At 40.3% G+C, this 22,355-nt stretch overlaps 1 protein-coding gene across 3 annotated transcripts in view; it reads right to left on the minus strand.

Moving 5' to 3' along the window:
* POLE4 (DNA polymerase epsilon 4, accessory subunit) overlaps nt 1–22,355 on the minus strand; it is a 150,495-nt gene that overhangs the window by 121,584 nt on the left and 6,556 nt on the right. Inside the window, exon 4 of one of the 3 annotated variants that reach the window (XM_004029488.4) lies at nt 17,550–17,873. The exons of the other annotated variants lie outside the window; for them this stretch is intronic. Coding sequence (XP_004029537.2) covers nt 17,860–17,873 — 14 coding nt within the window. The 3' untranslated portion in view covers nt 17,550–17,859. Of the gene's footprint in view, nt 1–17,549; nt 17,874–22,355 lie in introns of those variants that run through there. 3 annotated transcript variants of the gene reach the window in all.

Consider the following 22,355-nt stretch of genomic DNA (forward strand, 5'->3'; position numbering starts at 1 on the left):
TGAAGCCAACTTGATCCTGGTGGATAAGCTTTTTGGTGTGTTGCTGGATTCTATTTGCCAGTATTTTATTAAGGATTTTCGCATCGATGTTCATCAGGGATATTGGCCTAAATTATCTTTTTTGGTTGTGTCTCTGCCAGGCTTTGGTACCAGGATGATGCTGGCCTCATAAAATGAGTTAGGGAGGATTCTCTCTTTTTCTATTGATTGGAATCGTTTCAAAAGGAATGGTAACAGCTCCTCTTTGTACCTCTGGTAGAATTCGGCTGTGAATCCATCTGGTCCTGGACTTCTTTTGGTTGGTAGGCTATTAATTATTGCCTCAATTTCAGAGCCTGTTACTGGTCTTCCTGGTTTAGTCTTGGGAGGGTGTATGTGTCAAGGAATTTAGGGAATGCGTTACTTTTAAAATGGTATATTGAAGCCAGGCCCTGTGGCTCACACCTGTAATCCCAGCACTTTGTGAGGCTGAGGCAGGCAGATCACTTGAGGTCAGGAGTTCGAGACCAGCCTGACCGTCTCTACTGAAAAAATACAAAACTTAGCTGGGTGTAGTGGCAGGCACCTATAATCACAGCTACTTGGGAGGCTGAGGCAGGAGGATCGCTTGAACCCAGCAGGTGGAGGTCACAGTAAGCTGAGATCACACCACTGCACTCCAGCCTGTGCAACGGAGTAAGAATCTGCCTCAAAAAAAAGAATAAAAAATAAAATGACATATGGAAAACTGAGTACTCAGAAAATCAGTAAAGTTGGATTCCTATGTCACTCTATGGGCCAAAATTAATCCCAGATGGATCCAAAATTTAAACATTAAAAGAAAACAAAAGAATATTGAAAAAGAAAAGCTTGGGAGGAAGGAGAACTAGTAGGAGGGAGAGGCCGCCTGTCTCCAGGCACCTGTGTGTTCAGTCCCACTGCAGCTGGTTGCAGTCTCCTGCCTAGCCCTGACCAGTCCTCTGACTGGTCCTTCGAGTCAAAAATTAACAGTGCAACGATCACTGGGGGTCGGGGTGGACTGGACTTCATCATAACACTAGCGGCAGCATCAATCAGCATTTGCTGGTCAGCAGTAAGCTGCCCTGCTGGAGACAGTCAGGTTCCCCCGACGAGCTCAGGGCTTGCAGGACAGCTGCAGGGTCCTCATGGGACCTGCTCTGTGGGGAAGTGTAGCTGTGCTGCTGGCTGTCCAGCTTCCTGTTCTTCCTGCCCATTTTTCAAATCTGCTTATTTAGCCTTCCTGCTTATTTTATGAGCTACTTTACATTAAATTATTTTTCTGTTTAAAATCAAAGGTTCATTTGCGGCTGACAACTTAGAATGTTAACTACACACATATTTTTAACATAAATTGGGTGGGTCAACATGTGTGTTTCACATATGTACCATTATATGGCTTGCTTTTTGCCTTAAAATTATATATCTATGAATATGAAATTTGCATACAAAAAGGTTGGAAGGTTAACACAGCAAACTGGTAACAGTTGTTACCTATGGGGATGGTGAGATTGACTGTGGAGTGGGAGTAAAAAGAACTTACATTTTTTAATCTATCTTCTGTGGTTTTAATTTTCCATAGTAATCATAGATTTACCTACTACGCTTTTAAACCAAAAACATCTTAATGAGATTTTTTAGATCAATCTTCTATTTGTCTTACAGCAGACCCTGAGTGGGGACACTGAGGCTGTAATGACAAAACAGACAGACCCCATCATTCCCTAATGGAGCTGGCGATCCAATGGGAGGCTCAGACTGGGAAACAGGCAATTACTCAACAGTGTGGCGAGCCCTGTGATGGGAAGAGAGAGGGATATGGGATCCCAGAGTAACGGCATTTACCTGCCTCTAGAGGGTGGACAGGAAAACCTTCCTGGCCTCAGACTTAAACAGTGAGTAGGAGTTAGGCAGGCAAACAGGGGAGAGGAGAAGAGGCAGAAAGTACACCAGGCAGGGTGAACAGCATCGGTGAAGCCTCAGACCAGGGCTTCCTCAGGAACTCCAAAGTGGCTGAAGCACAGGGAGGGGAGAGGGGAAAATCAGCATAGAAAGGTGGGCAATGTCCCATCACAAAGACTTTTTGAAGTCTTACTAAGCAGTCTGGACCTTATCCGAGGGCCTGAGGGCAGTCACAGGAGGACTGCATTCCCTTCCTTTAGAATGATCCCTTAGCTGTCTTTTCTCCACGAGATTTCATCAGCTGTGAAGCAAGCATGCTTATTCTCAGTGTCTCACAAATGCAAAATTCTCTTTTAAAATACTGGGTAGTGTTTTCCTAGCTTCAACAGAAGGGGGACCCTCCATCCATCTGTCCCCAGCTTTTGAATCCTGGCTCTCAAGGCTAACTTAAATAGATACTTTCCTTCAGGACTGGCTATACCGTCATTCCTAAACCACTAGCTATATAAAATTGTGTGAATCAGACCCTGGAAGAAATCTTGCCCTTTACAAAAGCTGAGTGCAGTGGAATTCCCTTGTCAAATCCTCCACAGGTCTATTCAGCGGTAGATCACAAGCTGTCTTGGGAATCTTCTCTCCCCATTTCGGTTATGTCTGACATTTTTCTCTACTAGGATACTTGCTCTGAATTACAGACCTTCTCACTTTTACAAACTATGTCATGAAATCACTGTATTTCATGTCACTCATGATTATGAGGGACATTAAGAGAAAACAAAAACCCAATTTAGCTTTCGTTTTTAACATGCGCCATATAGTAACAATTTAAAGAGGAGGAATCTAGAAATTATCCCTAATATTTTCATCCAGCATTCACCAGATTAGTATTTTATTATTTCTAAACACAGAAGGCACAAAGTTTCTTTTTAGCAGGTAAGACAAATAAGAAATACTGTCACACAATGTTTTGAAATGCAGTTTCACAGATGCTTATTCTGAAATGACACATTTCTTTAAAATGCATTGACAGTCTCTAGTGAATTCATTATCTTTACTCAGGTAATTTTAAAAGCTAAATGTTGATCTCTGTTTTGTGACACTGGTGTGACATCCCTGAGATGAGAGCAGATAATTTCTACAGCTGTCACTGCCCTGCAGCGCCCTAGTCAGTCTCTATTTATCTTTTCTAATAAGGTAGAGATGCGCTCATTATTGGCTCATCAAGAAACATCACGAGCTGACCAGCACAGACATCTTTTTAAAAGCATGTCTTTCTCCTTTTGCTATCCTGCACTCTATTAGGGAGTGGGGAGTGCAAGGGACATGTTGTCTGTCTTTGGCTGTCCAGCTCTCCAGCTGTCTCCAAAGAGCCCCCTCATGGTAACATTAATAATCTCAGTGAGTATTTCTCAGGCCAAGAAACCTGGGATTGTCAGCACATCAAATGAACCTTTTTCTCAGAAATATACTCTCATTAGCCAAGCTCAGTGTCTGATGCACATGTCTGGTGTTTCCCTTATGTGTCTTTGAAATAGCCCTCATTACTTATTTAGAGCTTTTGTTACCACACTCAGAACAGGGAAGTCTGGAAGGCTCAGTATGCATTACTGAAGGCCAAGATTATAGGTAAGAAAAGCTACGATAGCAATGTCTAATGTTGACTGAATATGATGTGCCAAGCACTGTGCTGAGAGTTTTAGTAGTGTTATCTCATGGGACCCCCACAATAACCTCATGAAATTGTGATGGGTATTATAAAGCAGGCTTAGAAATACTCATATGAGCATTCTACACAGTCATACAGTTAAGAGTTGCAAAGATGAGATGCTGTGGCTTAGGCTTCTGGATGTCCGCTAAAATCTGTCACTTGACCATAATAATAGAGTTGTACCTGGGCACACGGCCTCCTGGCCAGATACTGTATTTCCTAGCTGTTTTTGAAGTAGGAATTGGCCAGTTAACTAAGTGTGGTCAATGGGATTTGAACTAAAATAATGTGTGCAACTTCTGGGTCACTGCCAACTTAAAAACAAGCACCTTGTCCTACTAACACTCTCCTTCCTCTTCCTGTGAACTAGAACTAGACTTGGAGACCTCCCACCTTTGATCTAGAGTTGCTCTTTTAAGTACAGTAACCACTAGCCACCTGCAGCTATTTACATTTAAATTAATTAAAATCAATTAATATTAAAATTTTAGTTCAATTTTTATTTTGAACTAATCACATTGGTTCAGTCACACTAGCCACATTTCAACTGCTCAATAGCCAGATGTAGCTGCTGACTGTCATATTATACACCATGGATGTAGAACATTTCCATCATCACAGAAAATTCTATTGGACAGTGCTATAGTAAGGAAAGACAAAGCAGTAAGATGAAAAGAGCCTGGGTCCCAGAATAACCCCATGGAACTGAGCTGCCCTGCTAGTCTAGATCAGTTGAAGTGTTACAAGGAAGAGAAATAAACTTCTACTTTATTTAAGCCAGTATCTTCTAGGCATATTTGTTACAACAAATTAATCTTTACACTAATACAGAAAACCGTGCCTGTCATTACCAGGTAATTCAGCACAACAGCCAGTGAGTGGCAGTGCTCTCTGTCTTGTGTTGAGACTGGACATTTGTGTTTCAATTATTTTGGACCTGGTCCACAATGCCCCACACCCTCAATGAGGCCAGATCATCTCCTCCTCATTCTACAGCTTTTCCTTTCTCTTTCTTCCTCCCCCAACTCATCTGAAACATCGAAATATTTATAGAATTTTATAAATATGGGCATAATGCAGTCTGCAGTCTCCCAAGTATGAGTGACCAAAATGCCTCAATTCCTTCCTATATCACTTCCTGTGGGAAATTTTCTTTTAACATATGTGTTTTCTGGTAGTATAGAATTTTCTAAGAACATATTCCTTGCCCGTATCCCTTGCTTGTCCATGGCTTGGCGAGTCAGCAATCTACAAGTGGAATCACTCATGAGGACTGAAATATTCCAAGTACATATGGCCACCACATCCTCTCATCTCCCCACAGTGAAGCAACAAGGATTGATAAATCATAGCCAGAAATGGCCCCATTCATTCACAAAGAGAAATCAATGTCACAGTGAATGCAAATAGTCCAACTTCCCATAACAAGCACCTTCTCTCCCTACAGACAGAGCTACGTAGGAAGCCAAGTCAGCATCAAACTGTTGCTTGGAAAAGGTGGGCTCAGAACAAAGGAAGTTGGATATGTGATTGCAGTGTTTAAAGGTACCTGAATGGGACAGGCTGACAGGTCTGTCTTGCCAATGGGACCATAGCACTATACACAGAGGCACTGGCTAAGGCTCTAGTGACCCCATGTAGTATAGAACAGGCCCTAGCAACATTTGTCTCTCGGACTCCTTCCTCACTTTCATCACTGACCAGTGTCCCCTACTACTGATGCCTTCTTTTAGACATATTTGATCAGGTCAAGTTGAGTCTGAGGCTGAATCGCTTTATTTTAAGGCTCTACTCTCAAGGGACAATATTCCTACATCTTGTTCCAAATTCTTGGGGAGAGCCCACAACAGCTTGCATACTAGAGCATATTATTCGGAGCAGAAGGCTCTTGATTATGGTATTCTGAGCACATGCTCACACATTTCCTTTGCACTACAAGAAATTTTTCAAGCAGGGACAACACATTTCTGAGGTTCAGATAACTTGTAGTGAATGATACATGAGAACTCTGTGTATTAAACTCCGTACGTGGCTTGAAGAAAGTCTGGGAGGCTTCTGGGCCAGAATCCATTGAAAAGTGTAATTGTCATTTCTCAGAAAACTCAGGGGAAATTTCTAACATCATCACAGCCTAACCCTGATTTTGAAATCGCCCTTGCAAAGATTATAACAGTGAGACAAATATGGCATGGTTGACTCCATCTTGCCTGTAGCCTCACAGGCTCTCTCCCAAGTAGCTGGGATTACAGGTGAGTGCCACCATGCCTGGCTAATTTTTGTATTTTTAGTAGAAATGGGGTTTCACCATGTTGTCCAGGCTGGTCTCGAACTCCTGGCCTCAAGTGATCCTCCTGCCTCAGCCTCCCAAAGTGCTGGGATTATAGGTTCGTGCCACCATGCCCAGCCCATGTATAACTCTTTTAGTGGATATATGTTTTCATGTTCCTTAAGTAAGTGCCTAAGGCAATTGCTAGTTTATAGGATAGGAGATGTTTAGTTTTATTGCAGTAACATTTCAAATGTTGTCTTTAACACATGGAAACAGGTACATCACATCCTTGGACAAGGTTAGGTGAGGATGGACAAGACACACAAAGGTATTTACACTTACATGCACACACTCTCTAAAGAGGACATGTCATTAGCATGATTAATTATTGGCCACTATCCAGTTCTGTATGTTTGTAACTCTCCATGGAGAAATGGAGATCTGGGATAATGGGTGGATTTTGTTTTTAGGAAGCCTGACTTCAGAGGGAATTAAATTGAAGGCCTCAAGTGATTTGCTAACCGGGGAGAGAAATCAAGGAGTAGGTATGGCCAGCAGGCTGCTAGCTGCTTCCTCCACTGCCACCAATGAAGGATTGAAGAGGTGGTCCAATATTGCCTTGTGGTAAGCCCTCACAGCACCACCCACACAGTCAGTTCTACTCGTGTCTGGAAACCACATTTTGACAGCTTTCAGGGATCTTAGAGACCATCGCAGTGTAGCTTGCTGAAAATAAGCCCTGGAATCACACTGGCTGGATTCAAATCCCAGCTCTAACCCTAATTCCTATGTGACCTTAGGTCTAAGCCTCAGTTTTCTCATTTGTACAATGGAGATAATAGTACCTTCTGCACAGAGCTGTGAGGAAACTTAAATGAGATCTTGCACCTCAAGTGCTTAACACAGGGCCCAAAACAATGGATGCTCCAAGTACACCCTCTATCGTTATCATGTCTACATCCTCGTTTTAGAGAAACAGTGGACCAAGAAAGCAGAGTGTCCCGCCAGTGCTAAACAGCTAGGAAAGAGCAGAGTGAGAGTTAACTTAGGTCTGTTGACTCCAAATCCATGCCCCTTCTGCCTCAGCATGCTGCCTTCTTCAATGAGGCTAGGGGCTCAAAAAGGCAACTTTCCCCAACCTATCTGGGCCCAATGCAGTCTGTGCAGAAAACCTAGAAGACATTTGTGGCTGAATGCAGGTCATTCCTAGAGAATGAGGGGGGTGGAATCATGGAATTACAGTTCAGGCTAGGCTCCACCACTTAATTTCTCACTCTCTTTATTACCTATACTATATTATCACTGAAATTTTTATTCTGAACCATTTAAGAGGAAGTTGCACTTGTGAGCATTCAAGCTCACTCTTTTAATATCTCTGAGCCTACTTCCTCTTCTGTGATGTGGGAATAATAATGCATCATGAGAATGCCTGGCATATTGTAGCACTCTACAAGTGAGATCCTTGTTGCCTTTGGGGCTCTAACTCCTGTACTGGAACAGAGATCATTGTCCAAGAGGAGCTATCACCTCCCAGGTCCCAGAGAACACAGAGAAAAAAAAGTGTAACCTGGCTTCCAGAAAATTGGGAGATTTTATCGCTCTTGGGAAACCAATAGGCAACACTGGGACAAGCAATCTCAGGGCCAGCTCAGAGATTTACTGTTTAGTCTCAGCCTAGTATCACAAAGTTTTTCCAATCTCCTCCTAGTTCTTCTGGTCCCTCCTCACATCACAACAATGTGCATCATATAGTAAGCAATGCAGAAAAAAATACAGACAAAGGATTTTAAAAAATTGCATCACCTAGAAAGAACCATCATTAAGTAAAAATCACTTTACACATACTTCCATGAGAGAAAGATGGGTAGAATGAGCGGACAGGTAAACAGAAATACTTACATAAAATAATACAACACCTATTTTAATTACAAAATACTAAAGCTGCCTTTACGAAAATTTAACAGAAGGAAAAGCTCCAAGTGAAAATGAACTTTATGCTGGACTTCGAATGTTTCTTCGGCATAAGAAAAATGATTTCTGAACACACTCCTTGCAGGTTAAGAGACTATAAAAATTTAAGAAATTCAAGCTATTTTTAAGGCCAGGCGTGGTGGCTCATGCCTGTAATCCCAGCACTTCGGGAGGCCGAGGCAGGTGGATCACAAGTTCAAGAGATTGAGACCATTCTGGCCACCATGGTGAAACGCCGTCTCTAATAAAAATACAAAAATTAGCTGGGCATAGTGGTGTGTGCCCGTAATCCCAGCTACTCGGGAGGCTGAGGCAGGAGAATCGCTTAAACCCGGGAGGCAGAGGTTGCAGTGAGCTGAGATTGCACCACTGCACTACAGCCTGGTGACAGAGCGAGACTCCATCTCAAAAAAAAAAAAAAAAGAAAAAGAAATTCAAGCTTTTTTTTAAATCATGTTTCCGTTTTAGAGAATATAAATTGACTGGCAATGAAAAGTGAGGTCTGCAACCTCCCCTTCATTTCTTTACGTATTAGTTAGCTTTTGGGCTCGTTTCATTGAGTTTATGATGTTACTATTCTGTAATTCAAACACTCAGGAGGAATTTTCTTCTGTACCTTGGACTATGCTTTCTTCCAGACTGGGCTACTTGCCTTTGGACACTTTTTGGTTTTGCTCTTGCTTATTATATAGTTGTGCTATTTCTTTTCACTCTGCTCATGTTTGGGCAGTCTTTCCATTTTGCTGCGATATAATAATAACAATATTACCTGACACAACTATATGGCACTTACTATGTGCCAGGTGCTGTTCTAAGAGCTTTCCATATATTAACTCATTTAATCCTCACAAGAATACTGAGGTATTATCACTATTCCCATTTTACAGATTAGAAAGTTTCAGCACAAAGAAATTAAGTAACTTGTTTAAGTAACTTAATCTTTTTTTTTTTTTTTTTTTTTTTTTGACACAGAGTCTCGCTCTGTCGCCCAGGCTGGAGTGCAGTGGCGCTATCTCGGCTCACTGCAAGCTCCGCCTCCTGGGTTCACGCCATTCTCCTGCCTCAGCCTCCTGAGTGGCTGGGACTACAGGCGCCCGCAACCACGCCCGGCTAATTTTTTGTATTTTTAGTAGAGACGGGGTTTCACCATATTGGCCAGGCTGGTCTCAATATCCCGACCTCGTGATCAGCCCGCCTCGGCCTCCCAAAGTGCTGGGATTACAGGCGTGAGCCACCGCGCCCGGCCATAACTTAATCTCTTAATGGTGAAGTGGATATGTCTCACAGAGTCTCCTTTCTCGAATGCCTCCTAAGTAGCAGATAAGAAACTAGGGATTCTGGCTCTGGCATCCATTTTCTTGGCCACTTTACTTTCCACTATACCTGAGGTCAATTTGTGCTCTCAACTGAGCTGCAGTTTGAGGGCGCTTCTATGTATTTCTATATACCTGACCTGAAGGTATGGTGAGTGGAGAGGGACGATTCAGCTTAGAAGGTGTGCCATCTTGGAGGTTTAACACACAGTACTAGGATTTACTCCACCTACTTGGAGCTACATTCCATCTCCTTAGCTCTAGATGCATCCTCTAGCTTAGCCTATAGCCCTCACATCCACTGAAGAGTTCATCTCCATCTGCTTCACCCATTTCTCCCCAGGAACCCGTTCCACTTCTCCACAGTCAGAAAAGGGAAAAGCTACCAACCCTTTGGTTTAATTTCCTCCTGACTGAGAGTATAAAAACTCTCCAAGATTTGGGTGACTCATAGTTATGACTTCTGACAGATGGGTTTAGAAACCTTTCTGTGTCATGCACTTCCTCTCAATTCTAGAATCTTCCATGTCATTCCTTATTCACTTGTTCAAGTTTGTGGCACTGCAACGTGCCCCATTCCTTGATTGCTGGGGCAAAATATTTTGCTAATTTGTATGAACTTGGTGGGGGGGGGCAGGGATTGCTCATTTATTAAATTAGGCATTAGAGAGACTGTGAGACATATCTACCTCACCATCCTGATCCAGATATGCATACAGCATACCATCCATTTTTCTTGAAGATTCCAAGTTAGCTAGATATTGTAGATCTGATCAGGGAAACTAGATTCCTACAGGAAAGGAAGGAAGAAGAAACACAAAACCTTAAACAGTATAAAAAATACAAGATGGTACAGAGAACATTCTGAGCTAATTAGGGGAAAAAAAGAAAAATGCTTTAAGTGTTAAGATGTCCAGAGATATGAAGCCTTGAATAAGGAATGTCAGATCCCTGATTCAGATACAATGAAGAAATCAGGAACACATTTTACATTTCCTAGGTCGAGCGCAGTGGCTCATGTCTGTAATCCCAACACTTTGGGAGGCCAAGGCAGGTGGATCACTTGGGTCAGGAGTTTGAGACCAGCCTGGCCAACATGGTGAAACCATGTCTCTACCAAAAATATAAAAAATTAGCCGGGTGTGGTGGCACGTGCCTGTAATCCCAGGTACTCAGGAGGCTGAGGCAGGAGAATCACTTGAACCCAGGAGGCGGAGGTTGCAGTGAGCCGAGATCATGCCACTGCACTCCAGCCTGGGCGACAGAGCAAGACTCCATCTCAAAATAAATAAATAAATAGGACAGTTTTCTACTTTTTAGCATAATTTTCTCTGATTCTTTTTGAATATTAGTCCTTCATACTGTTAATATCAGATTTCAATAGCTTGCTTTTCCCCGTCTCCAAGCATGATCTTTACCACCAGGAAATTCCACTTTAGTGCTCCCAGCCAGATATACTGGGAATGCCTGGTCTCTTTCTGATCCATTAGCCCGTGACTGATAGACACTGAGGCTGCAGGAGGGCACAGGAGTTGGTGACCACAAAGGAAGCCCTGCTTCTCCACAGGGGCTTATACCAAAAGGTGGAAAAGTGAGGAGTCCCCTGGAAGGCACAGGTGCCTCATTTGAGTCATCTCACCAACAGAGCTGAGTGCAGCTAAGAACCATTTATAGGATTTTTTTCAAAATTTAATGTCTTGTGGAACTGGGAGAAAATATTTACATAATACATATCTGGTAAATGCAAATTAAAACCACAATGAAATACCCCTACACACCTATTATAATGGCGAAAATTTTTAATACCAACTGCTGACATGGATGCAAAACAACTGAAATTCTTAAACACTGCTGGTATAAGTACAAAATGGTACAGCCACTTTGGAAAATAGTTGGCATTTTCTTTAATAATTAAACATACACTTAAATAAGATCCAGCAATCCTACTCCTATATACCTAAGAGACAACAAAAAGTGATGTTCACACAAAAACCTATATGCAAATGTTACAGTAGCATTATTCATAATCACTAAAAACTGGAAGTCTCAAACACCCTTCAACTGGCAGATAAACAGATTGTGGTACTTACATCCCATACAACAAAACACTACTCAACAATAAAAAGGAACATACTACTGATAGCATGCAACATGGATGAACCTTAAATGCCTTATGCTAAATTGAAGCCAGACTCAAAAAGCTACATACTGTGTGATTTGATTTATATGACATTCTGGAGGTGGCAAAATCACAGGGACAATAGATTACTGGTTTCCACGGACATTATTGGTGGGATGGGTTGACTACAAAGGCATGGCATGAGGGAATTTTATGGTGATGTAACTGTTCTATACCTTGTGATGGTGATTTTAGGTATTTAATGTTCAGAGCTGTACACTAAAATAGGTAAATTTTGCTGAAAAAAATAAAGTTCACAAAAGAAAAATATGTCCTGTGGAAAAAACTTTAAAATAACCCACTTAATTGGTAAGAGAAAGCTCAGGAAGGGTAAGTGATTAACACATCATGGGAGATAATGAGTAGCAGGATGAAAACCAGTGTCTCCCGGACCCCATCCAGGATCCTTTCCACTACAGTAGTATTCCTGATTTTTTTTTTTACCTTGACTTTCAGTGAGAAGAATATTAGTTTTCTATTGCTGCTATAATAACTTACCACAAATTCAGCAGCTTAGACACTTATTTTCCTCAGAGTTCTGCAGGCCAGAGGTCCAGTATGGCATAACTAGATTCTCTGCTCGGGGTTTCACAAGGCCAAAGCAAATGTGTCAGAATGTGTCAGCTGGCCCAGCTGTTCTGAGGAGGCTTGAGGGGAAAATCCACATTCAACTGGACAGACTACCGGCAGAATTCCGTTCCATGTGGTTGTAAGACTGAGGCTGTTTCCTCACTGTTGATCATCACTCTCAGTGTCTAAATCTGCCCACACTTCCTGCCTTATGCCCCCCTCCATCTTCAAAGCCAGCAACAGGCCTTGTCCTTTTCAAGCCTTAAATCTTACAGCCCCTTCCGCCCTCAGCAGGCGGAAAGCTGTTTTTAAGAGCTCACGTAATTACTCTGGGCCTGCACAAACAATCCAGGATAATCTACTTGAAGGTCAACAGATTAGTAACATGACATACCTGCAAAATCTCTTCTGTCATGTAATGTAACATATTCAGGGGCATAACACCAGCAGGTGAAGGTGATGGGGGCCTCCCTTCTGCCCACCATATACTTTTTACACAATAACCTAATGTACACACGTGTAAATGAAACAATTACAACACTTACCTTTACTAAATTCAACATTGTCACTACTTCAAAATGCTAGTGGCAACACACTTTGATTTCACACCCCACTGAGCTGCAAACTGTAATCTGAGTTTATCTTGAAAACGGACCACGATGTCCTTTTAAATTCCCATTGGCAATGATAATAGGAGGCCTACAGAAGGGCCTCTGGGGTCTGTTTCATGCTCAAAATCATATGCAACATTATAGAACTAATTACAAGAAAAACAAGACAATCCCCAGTTAGGGAGATCCTACAGAATACCCAGCCAGCACTACTCAGGCTGTCAAGGTCATGAAAAATGAGGAAAGACTAAGAAACTGCCATAGACCAGTGAAGACTGGGACAACATGACAAGTAAATATGATATAGTAACATGGATCTGGGAATAGAAAAGGAGTATTAATGAAGAAAATGATGAAATCCAAATAGACTGTAATTAACAGTAACCTATAAATGTCAGTTTCTCAGTTGTGACAAATGTACTTGGTAATGTTGTTAACAATGGGGAAACTAGGTAAGGGGCATATGAGACTTCTCTCTACTACCTTTGCAACTCTTCTGCAAATCTAGTATTACTCCAAAATAAAGCTTACTTTTTAAATGTGACAGTACTGAACATCTGTGCATCATTCCAGGGAGCAAATCCCATGGACTATTTTAAAAATGGTCCATGACCCAGTAATACTTAAGAACCACTGTCCAAGGCTTCCTGCTGCTTTCCTTAACTGCTACTTTCTAGGTACTTTGCCTTCTTCCTGTTATGTCACCCACACCTTTCCTCCAAACCAAAATTTAGCCAGGGACTGCAGGATGTAGGGAATGAGGAATGATTATTTAATGAGTATGAAGTTTCAGCTTGGGAAGATTTTTAAAGTTCTGGAGATAGATGATGGGGTTAGTTGCACAACAATGTGAATGTACTTAATGCCACTATATGCTTTAAAATTGTTATAAAAGTAAATTTTACTTTATGTACAATTTACCACAATTTTTTTAAATGAGGTACTAGTACATGCTATATAGCATGGATAATCCTTAAAAACATTATCAAAGTGAAAAAACCCAGACACAATAGACCAAATTGTTACATGATTCCGTTCATATGAAAATGGCCAACATTAGACAGATCAACGAGACAGAAAGTCAACAAGGATACCCAGGAATTGATCTCAGCTCTGCACCAAGCAGACCTAATAGACATCTACAGAACCCTCCACCCCAAATCAACAGAATATACATTTTTTTAGCACCACACCACACCTATTCCAAAATTGACCACATACTTGGAAGTAAAGCTCTCCTCAGCAAATGTAAAAGAACAGAGATTATAACAAACTATCTCTCAGACCACAGTGCAATGAAACGAGAACTCAGGATTAAGAATCTCACTCAAAACCGCTCAACTACATGGAAACTGAACAACCTGCTCCTGAATGACTACTGGGTACATAACGAAATGAAGGCAGAAATAAAGATGTTCTTTGAAACCAACGAGAACAAAGACACAACATACCAGAATCTCTGGGACATATTCAAAGCAGTGTGTAGAGGGAAATTTATAGCACTAAATGCCCACAAGAGAAAGCAGGAAAGATCCAAAATTGACACCCTAACATCACAATTAAAAGAACTAGAAAAGCAAGAGCAAACACATTCAAAAGCTAGCAGAAGGCAAGAAATAACTAAGATCAGAGCAGAACTGAAGGAAATAGAGACACAAAAAACCCTTCAAAAAATTAACGAATCCAGGAGCTGGTTTTTTGAAAGGCTCAACAAAATTGTTAGACTGCTAGCAACACTAATAAAGAAAAAAAGAGAGAAGAATCAAATAGACGCAATAAAAAATGATACAGGGGATATCACCACCGATCCCACAGAAATACAAACTACCATCAGAGAATACTACAAACACCTCTATGCAAATAAACTAGAAAATCTAGAAGAAATGGATAAATTCCTCGACACATACACTCTCCCAAGACTAAACCAGGAAGAAGTTGAATCTCTGAATGGACCAATAACAGGAGCTGAAATTGTGGCAATAATCAATAGCTTACCAACCAAAAAGAGTCCAGGACCAGATGGATTCACAGCCGAATTCAACCAGAGGTACAAGGAGGAACTGGTACCATTCCTTCTGAAACTATTCCAATCAACAGAAAAAGAGGGAATCCTCCCTAACTCATTTTATGAGGCCAGCATCATCCTGATACTAAAGCCGGGCAGAGACACAACCAAAAAAGAGAATTTTAGACCAATATCCTTGATGAACATTGATGCAAAAATCCTCAATAAAATACTGGCAAAACGAATCCAGCAGCACATCAAAAAGCTTATCCACCATGATCAAGTGGGCTTCATCCCTGGGATGCAAGGCTGGTTCAATATACGTAAATCAATAAATGTAATCCAGCATATAACCAGAACCAAAGACAAAAACCACATGATTATCTCAATAGATGCAGAAAAGGCCTTTGACAAAATTCAACAACGCTTCATGCTAAAAACTCTCAATAAATTAGGTATTGATGGGACGTATCTCAAAATCATAAGAGCTATCTATGACAAACCCACAGCCAATATCATACTGAATGGGCAAAAACTGGAAGCATTCCCTTTGAAAACTGGCACAAGACAGGGATGCCCTCTCTCACCACTCCTATTCAACATAGTGTTGGAAGTTCTGGCCAGGGCAATTAGGCAGGAGAAGGAAATAAAGGGTATTCAATTAGGAAAACAGGAAGTCAAATTGTCCCTGTTTGCAGATGACATGATTGTATATCTAGAAAACCCCACTGTCTCAGCCCAAAATCTCCTTAAGCTGATAAGCAACTTCAGCAAAGTCTCAGGATACAAAATCAATGTACAAAAATCACAAGCATTCTTATACACCAACAACAGACAAACAGAGAGCCAAATCATGAGTGAACTCCCATTCACAATTGCTTCAAAGAGAATAAAATACCTAGGAATCCAACTCACAAGGGATGTGAAGGACCTCTTCAAGGAGAACTACAAACCACTACTCAATGAAATAAAAGAGGATACAAACAAATGGAAGAACATTCCATGCTCATGGGTAGGAAGAATCAATATCATGAAAATGGCCATACTGCCCAAGGTCATTTACAGATTCAATGCCATCCCCATCAAGCTACCAATGACTTTCTTCACAGAATTGGAAAAAACTACTTTAAAGTTCATATGGAACCAAAAAAGAGCCCGCATCCCCAAGTCAATCCTAAGCTAAAAAAACAAAGCTGGAGGCATCACACTACCTGACTTCAAACTATACTATAAGGCTACAGTAACCAAAACAGCATGGTACTGGTACCAAAACAGAGATATAGATCAATGGAACAGAACAGAGCCCTCAGAAATAACGCCGCATATCTACAACTATCTGATCTTTGACAAACCTGAGAAAAACAAGCAATGGGGAAAGGATTCCCTATTTAATAAATGGTGCTGGGAAAACTGGCTAGCCATATGTAGAAAGCTGAAACTGGATCCCTTCCTTACACCTTATACAAAAATCAATTCAAGATGGATTAAAGACTTAAACGTTAGACCTAAAACCATAAAAACCCTACAAGAAAACCTAGGCAACACCATTCAGGACACAGGCATGGGCAAGGACTTCATGTCTAAAACACCAAAAGCAATGGCAACAAAAGCCAAAATTGACAAATGGGATCGAATTAAACTAAAGAGCTTCTGCATGGCAAAAGAAACTACCATCAGAGTGAACAGGCAACCTACAAAATGGGAGAAAATTTTTGCAACCTACTCATCTGACAAAGGGCTAATATCCAGAATCTACAATGAACTCAAACAAATTTACAAGAAAAAAACAAACAACCCCATCAAAAAGTGGGCAAAGGACATGAACAGACACTTCTCAAAAGAAGACATTTATGCAGCCAAAAAACACATGAAAAAATGCTCACCATCACTGGCCATCAGAGAAATGCAAATCAAAACCACAATGAGATACCATTTCACACCAGTTAGAATGGCAATCATTCAAAAGTCAGGAAACAACAGGTGCTGGAGAGGATGTGGAGAAATAGGAACACTTTTACACTGTTGGTGGGACTGGAAACTAGTTCAACCATTGTGGACGTCAGTGTGGCGATTCCTCAGGGATCTACAACTAGAAATACCATTTGACCCAGCCATCCCATTACTGGGTATATACCCAAAGGACTATAAATCATGCTGCTATAAAGACACATGCATACGTATGTTTATTGCGGCATTATTCACAATAGCAAAGACTTGGAACCAACCCAAATGTCCAACAATGATAGACTGGATTAAGAAAATGTGGCACATATACACCATGGAATACTATGCAGCCATAAAAAATGATGAGTTCATGTCCTTTGTAGGGACATGGATGAAATTGGAAATCATCATTCTCAGTAAACTATCGCAAGAACAAAAAACCAACCACCACATATTCTCACTCATAGGTGGGAACTGAACAATGAGAACACATGGACACAGGAAGGGGAACATCACACTCTGGGGACTGTTGTGGGGTGGGGGGAGGGGGGAGGGACAGCACTGGGAGATATACCTAATGCTAGATGACGAGTTAGTGGGTGCAGCGCACCAGCATGGCACATGTATACATATGTAACTAACCTGCACATTGTGCACATGTACCCTAAAACTTAAAGTATAATAATAATAAATAAATAAATAAATAAATAAATAAAATGTTCTAAAATCGACTGTGATGACTGGTGTACATATTTCTGAATATACTAAATACCACTGAATTGTACACTTTAAATTGGTGAAATATAGAGTATGTGGATATGTCAATAAATAAAACTTAAAAAAAATTTAACTGGCTTTCAATCTAGGACCATATTTATTTGAACTCCTGAGGGCAAGTGGTGTTCCATAAATTCTGGAACCACTTTCTGGTGATGTGCCGGAAAAATAAAAGAACAAAATTAATGAAAGGACTGTATGTTAGAATGGCTGGCAGGGAAGATCAGGAAGGTCTGTGACCAGTTATGGTGACTCTCCAGTCACAGGGTAGGAACAAAGGCGAGATTATAAAACACACTAGACTGAGGTTGATCAAAAACCTTTATTCTGGTCCTCATCATTCAGGAAGCCACTTATGCAAAACACTTTCTTCATCTCTGCTCTAAGCAGCAGCAGCTGCATCCAGGCTTGATATGGAAGACAGACAGAAATAGTGGAAGACCTTGCAGAGAAGAGCTAATTGATGAGATCTCTGCTTATCCCGGCATAGGTGAAGGCAGAACAGGAAAAGTGTGTGTAAGTGCAAAGACTCCGTTCTTCAAAGCTGAGGCCTGTGCAGAGGGGTGAACTGAAGGCTTCAGATGAAGGCTCACAAAACTGCCCCGCTCGGCAATCAATCTAAAGTACCTAAACATACAAAGAGCAATGAGTATATCAGGGGACCTCAGAAGCTGGATTAGTGTAACAAGCTGGGCAAAGTTAATGCAGAAGAGGCTCCGGTATTGGCAGCAGTTCTCTAAGACCAAAATACTAATTTTGAGGATGATCCATCCAAAATATCCCCAGGGAAAACATGTCATTACAGATGGTGGGCAGTTAGGAATTAAGCATACTAGTCTGAAGAGCTAGAATTAGAACTGGGAAAAGGGCTAAGAAGTCGTTGTGTTAGTTAATGAACATTGATGAAGACCATATAAGAAAAGAATAATATAAAATAAATGAGGTAAACTCTCTAATTAAAGAGTTTATAATCTTTTTAGAAAGTTTCAGTTCCAGATGGGGGACTGGGCCTACAAGTATGTATGCCCTCCCATCCAAGATTCCATTCAAAAGGTAAAAAAGTTTAAAAAGTATAAATCTACAACAAATAGGGGCCCATTGGCAGTTAATGGATTTCAACAAAAAACTGAGTAACAGAAACCTGATCAAAGTATGCTTATAAGTAGAGCAGAGGAAAAAGGAGCCTAGAATGAACAGAGGGGGCTGCAGCAGAAGAGGAAGCCCATATGCCTAAAAGAACCATGAGGAAGCTCCAGGCTCAAGTCACCAGGAATGGTGATGTGAGATGAAAATGGGTTAATGACCAGAGTGTCTGTATGACAAACAGTTGCCCCTATCTCCCCACAACCCTCCCCACAGGCAGGACAACCAGAAGACAGGCATTTAAACCTAACTTGGAAAAAAAAAAAAGATCACAGGGCTCTCTTCTAAAGAACCAAATGAACTATATGGAGAAAACTAGAACAGCCTCTAAAACTGCCAGCTTCCCACAGCAAAGCATTCTGCATTCATACCCTCGGGGTCACCCAGGACAACATCTGGTCCCACCCCTGTTCACCCTAAAGCAAAGCTGCCAGGCAACAACCACCCCCTCATCCCATACACACACACACAGTTACCAAACAGCCTTATTTCCTTATTCTTAAATAGAATGAAAATCACCAGGTATCTGAAGAAAGCTACACAGTTGAAAGGATACCAAAACTTTTTTTAATGACCTAGATAATACAGGGAAAATAAAAACATAAGAAAAATAAAGCAAAAACACTTCTAATTTAAAAAAAAATAGAGGTGCTTTTCATAATGGCAAGTTCCTGTTGAGATCAACTGAGAAAGCTAAATAAAATACATAAGAAAAGGAAATCTTCAGGAATTGAAGAGACATCAAGAAAAAGCAAATGTGAAATCTAGAGATGGTAAGAACACAAAACAAACCCAGCCTCCAATGCTACTTCTGCTCTCATGACATCTGCCAATCTGAAAAAGCTGAGAAACTGGGCGGTTATTTGGGTAGGCTGAAGGAACCAAGGGTCAAATCCCTGAGTCTACCCAAGTAAGGAAGTCTGACACCCATCTTTTTTAAGCTAGAGCCCAAAAGGCTGCCCCCTCAGAGTAAGGACGAACTGGAATTTAATCAGTGCCCCTTCACAGGCCTGCAGGTTCATATCAGTATGATAGTCCAGAAACCTTCAAGTCTTAGATCTGGATTCAGAAGTCCTGCACTGATAATGGCTGTAGGTGGCTTCAGGAGCAAATGGAAATCTTCTTTGGCGAAAGTATCACCATATGGCCTCAAATTATCTAACAAATACTTTTTAAAGACAATAACCATTATCCAAAGATAGGCATATAGGGGGATGAAAGGCCATGTGACAGTACCAAAAGAAACAACAGACAAAAAGACAGTCTCAAGAGACTATGGATGTTAGATTCGGCACAGACTAGCAAACAAAAAACTCAAAAGGCTTTGAATATTAGATCATATATTGGATGGAACATTGACTATAAAACAACTGTGTTTACTATGTTTACAGAACTAAAAGACAAACTTCAAAATACCTGCAGAAAATAAGAACAACAAAAAGTACTCACAAAAATTGCTTGATACTTTATTAAGCTAAAAAAAAAAGACAACAGATTTGGAAAGGAACGAAACAGAACTCATAGTACTGAAAAATATGAAAACTGAAACTAAAAAAAAAAACCAAAAAAAATAGTTCAAAGGAAATGAGACAAATGGAGAGAATAAACTGGAAGATCAGAAAAAATTACACAGAATGCATACTTACTAGAGAGGCAAAATTATGATTGAGTTTTTACATATATTTAATGGGAATCCCAGAGAGAGACACAGGAAAGAACAAAGCAGAGCCAACAGCTGAAGAGAGACGCTGGCTGAGAATTTTCCAGGACAGATGAAAGACATTAATCCATAGATTCAAGAAGCTCAAACAAACTACATAAAAAGAAATCCACACCTCTATACATCAGAGTGAAACCACACAAAATCAAAGTGAAAATCTTAAAAGCAAACAAAAAGCAAAAAGGATAAACTAGCTTCAAAAGAATTACAAACAGGTAATTTCTCTATAGAAAACATAGAAGCCAAAAAAAAAAAAAAAAACAGTAAAATGATAGCTTCAATGTGCTAAAAGAAAATAATTTTCCACCTAGAATTTATATTCAACAAATTATCCTCCAACAATGAAATTCAAGGCATTTTCATAAGAAAAAAATGAGAGAGTCAGTTACCAGACCATACTAAATGAAGTTCTAAACGATTTATTTCAGGAAGAAGAAAATGATCACAAATGGAGGATCGGAAATACAGAAAGGAGGCCAAGCACAGCAGCTCACGCCTATAATCCCAGCACTTGGGAGGCCAAGGCAGGCAGATGACTTGAGGTCAGGAGTTTGAGACTAGCCTGGTCAACATGGTGAAACCATCTCTACTAAAAATACAAAAAAAACTAGCCAGGCGTGGTGGTGCATGCCTGTAATTCCAGCTACTTGGGAGGCTGAGACACGAGAATCACTTGAACCCAGGAGGCAGAGGTTGCAGTGAGCTGAGATCGCACCACTGCACTCCAGCCTGGGTGACTAAATGAAACTGTCTCAAAAATAATAATACAGAAAGGAAAGAAAAGCAAAGATAGTATGTGATTAAATCCATATATCATTGACTGCATAACACAGGAATAAAAATGCCTTATGTAGATTGACAAAGACAAAACAAAAATACATGACAATAACAGCATATAAATTAGGAGACGAGGAATTTGAAAATTGAGTTAATGGATCCTGAGATCTCAATTTGTTGAGAATGAGGGGAAAGGTACTAAATAGGCTTTGATAAATTAAGGACTTACATAGTAACTGATAATCACTAAAAGAATAGAAATAGAGCATATAACTTCCAAGCTGATAGAGGGAAAAAAATCAAATAATAATCCAAAAGAAGGCCAAAAATTGAGAGAAAAAAAAAACAAAACATAAAACAAGCAAATAGAAAGCAGGACAAAATAAGACAATACAATTCAAACTCATAGATATGACCAATTACATTAAACATAAATGAATGACGTGCTCCAGTTATAGACACAGACTGTCTGAATTTAGGAAAATAATCCAGTTAAATTCTGTTCACAAATATATGGAAAGATAAAAATTAAAAGATTTACAAAAATCCGTACCATGCAAATAAATACTAACTAAAGAAAGCTGATAAGCTTTAATAATATTAAACAAAATAGACTTTAGGGCACAAAGCAGTTAGAAATAACAATAGCCAATTTACAAATATAAAAGGCTCAATCACCAACAATATATAACAACATTAAATTTGTATATATCTAATCACATGGTTTCATAATATATAATGAAAGAATAGACCCAGAAACATAAGTAGAAATAGTCCATAATCATAGCAGTAGAGTTTTAACACACAACTCTTTGAAACTGGTAAAATAAGCAGACAGAAGAAATTCAGAAAGAACACAGAAAATCTAAATTATACAATAACCAAATTTGGCATTGCAACCCCTCTAACAGCATCACTGAATTCCATCAAATATTCAAAAACAAAATAATTCCAATCTTACAATAAGTTTTCCAGAGAACAGATAAGATAAAAAGTGGGCCAGGCGCGGTGGCTCACGCCTGTAATCCCAACACTTTGGGAGGCTGAGGCGGGTGGACCTTGAACACCTGAGGTCAGGAGTTCAAGACCAGCCTGACCAACATGGCAAAACCCCATCTCTACTGAAAATACAAAAATTATCGGGGTATGGTGGTGCGAGCCTGTAATCCCAGCTACTCGAGAGGGTGAGGCAGGAGAATCACTTGAACCCAGGAGGCAGAGGTTGCAATGAGCTGAGATCGTACCACTGTACTCCACCCTGGGCAACAGAGTGAGACTCCATCCCCCACCAAAAAAAAAAAAAAATAGATAAAAAGTGTATAATTGCCAATGAATTGTATGAAGCTCACACACAGTATGAAAAAAAAGACTAATCTCTTTTATAAACAGGGATGCAACATTCATAATCTGTTAAAAAATCTACATAAAATCTACAGTAAGCATAATTACTAGGTAAATACTGAAAGCTT

Source organism: Gorilla gorilla, chromosome 12 (genome assembly GCF_029281585.2).
Source record: "Gorilla gorilla gorilla isolate KB3781 chromosome 12, NHGRI_mGorGor1-v2.1_pri, whole genome shotgun sequence".
NCBI classification, from domain to species: domain Eukaryota; kingdom Metazoa; phylum Chordata; class Mammalia; order Primates; family Hominidae; genus Gorilla; species Gorilla gorilla.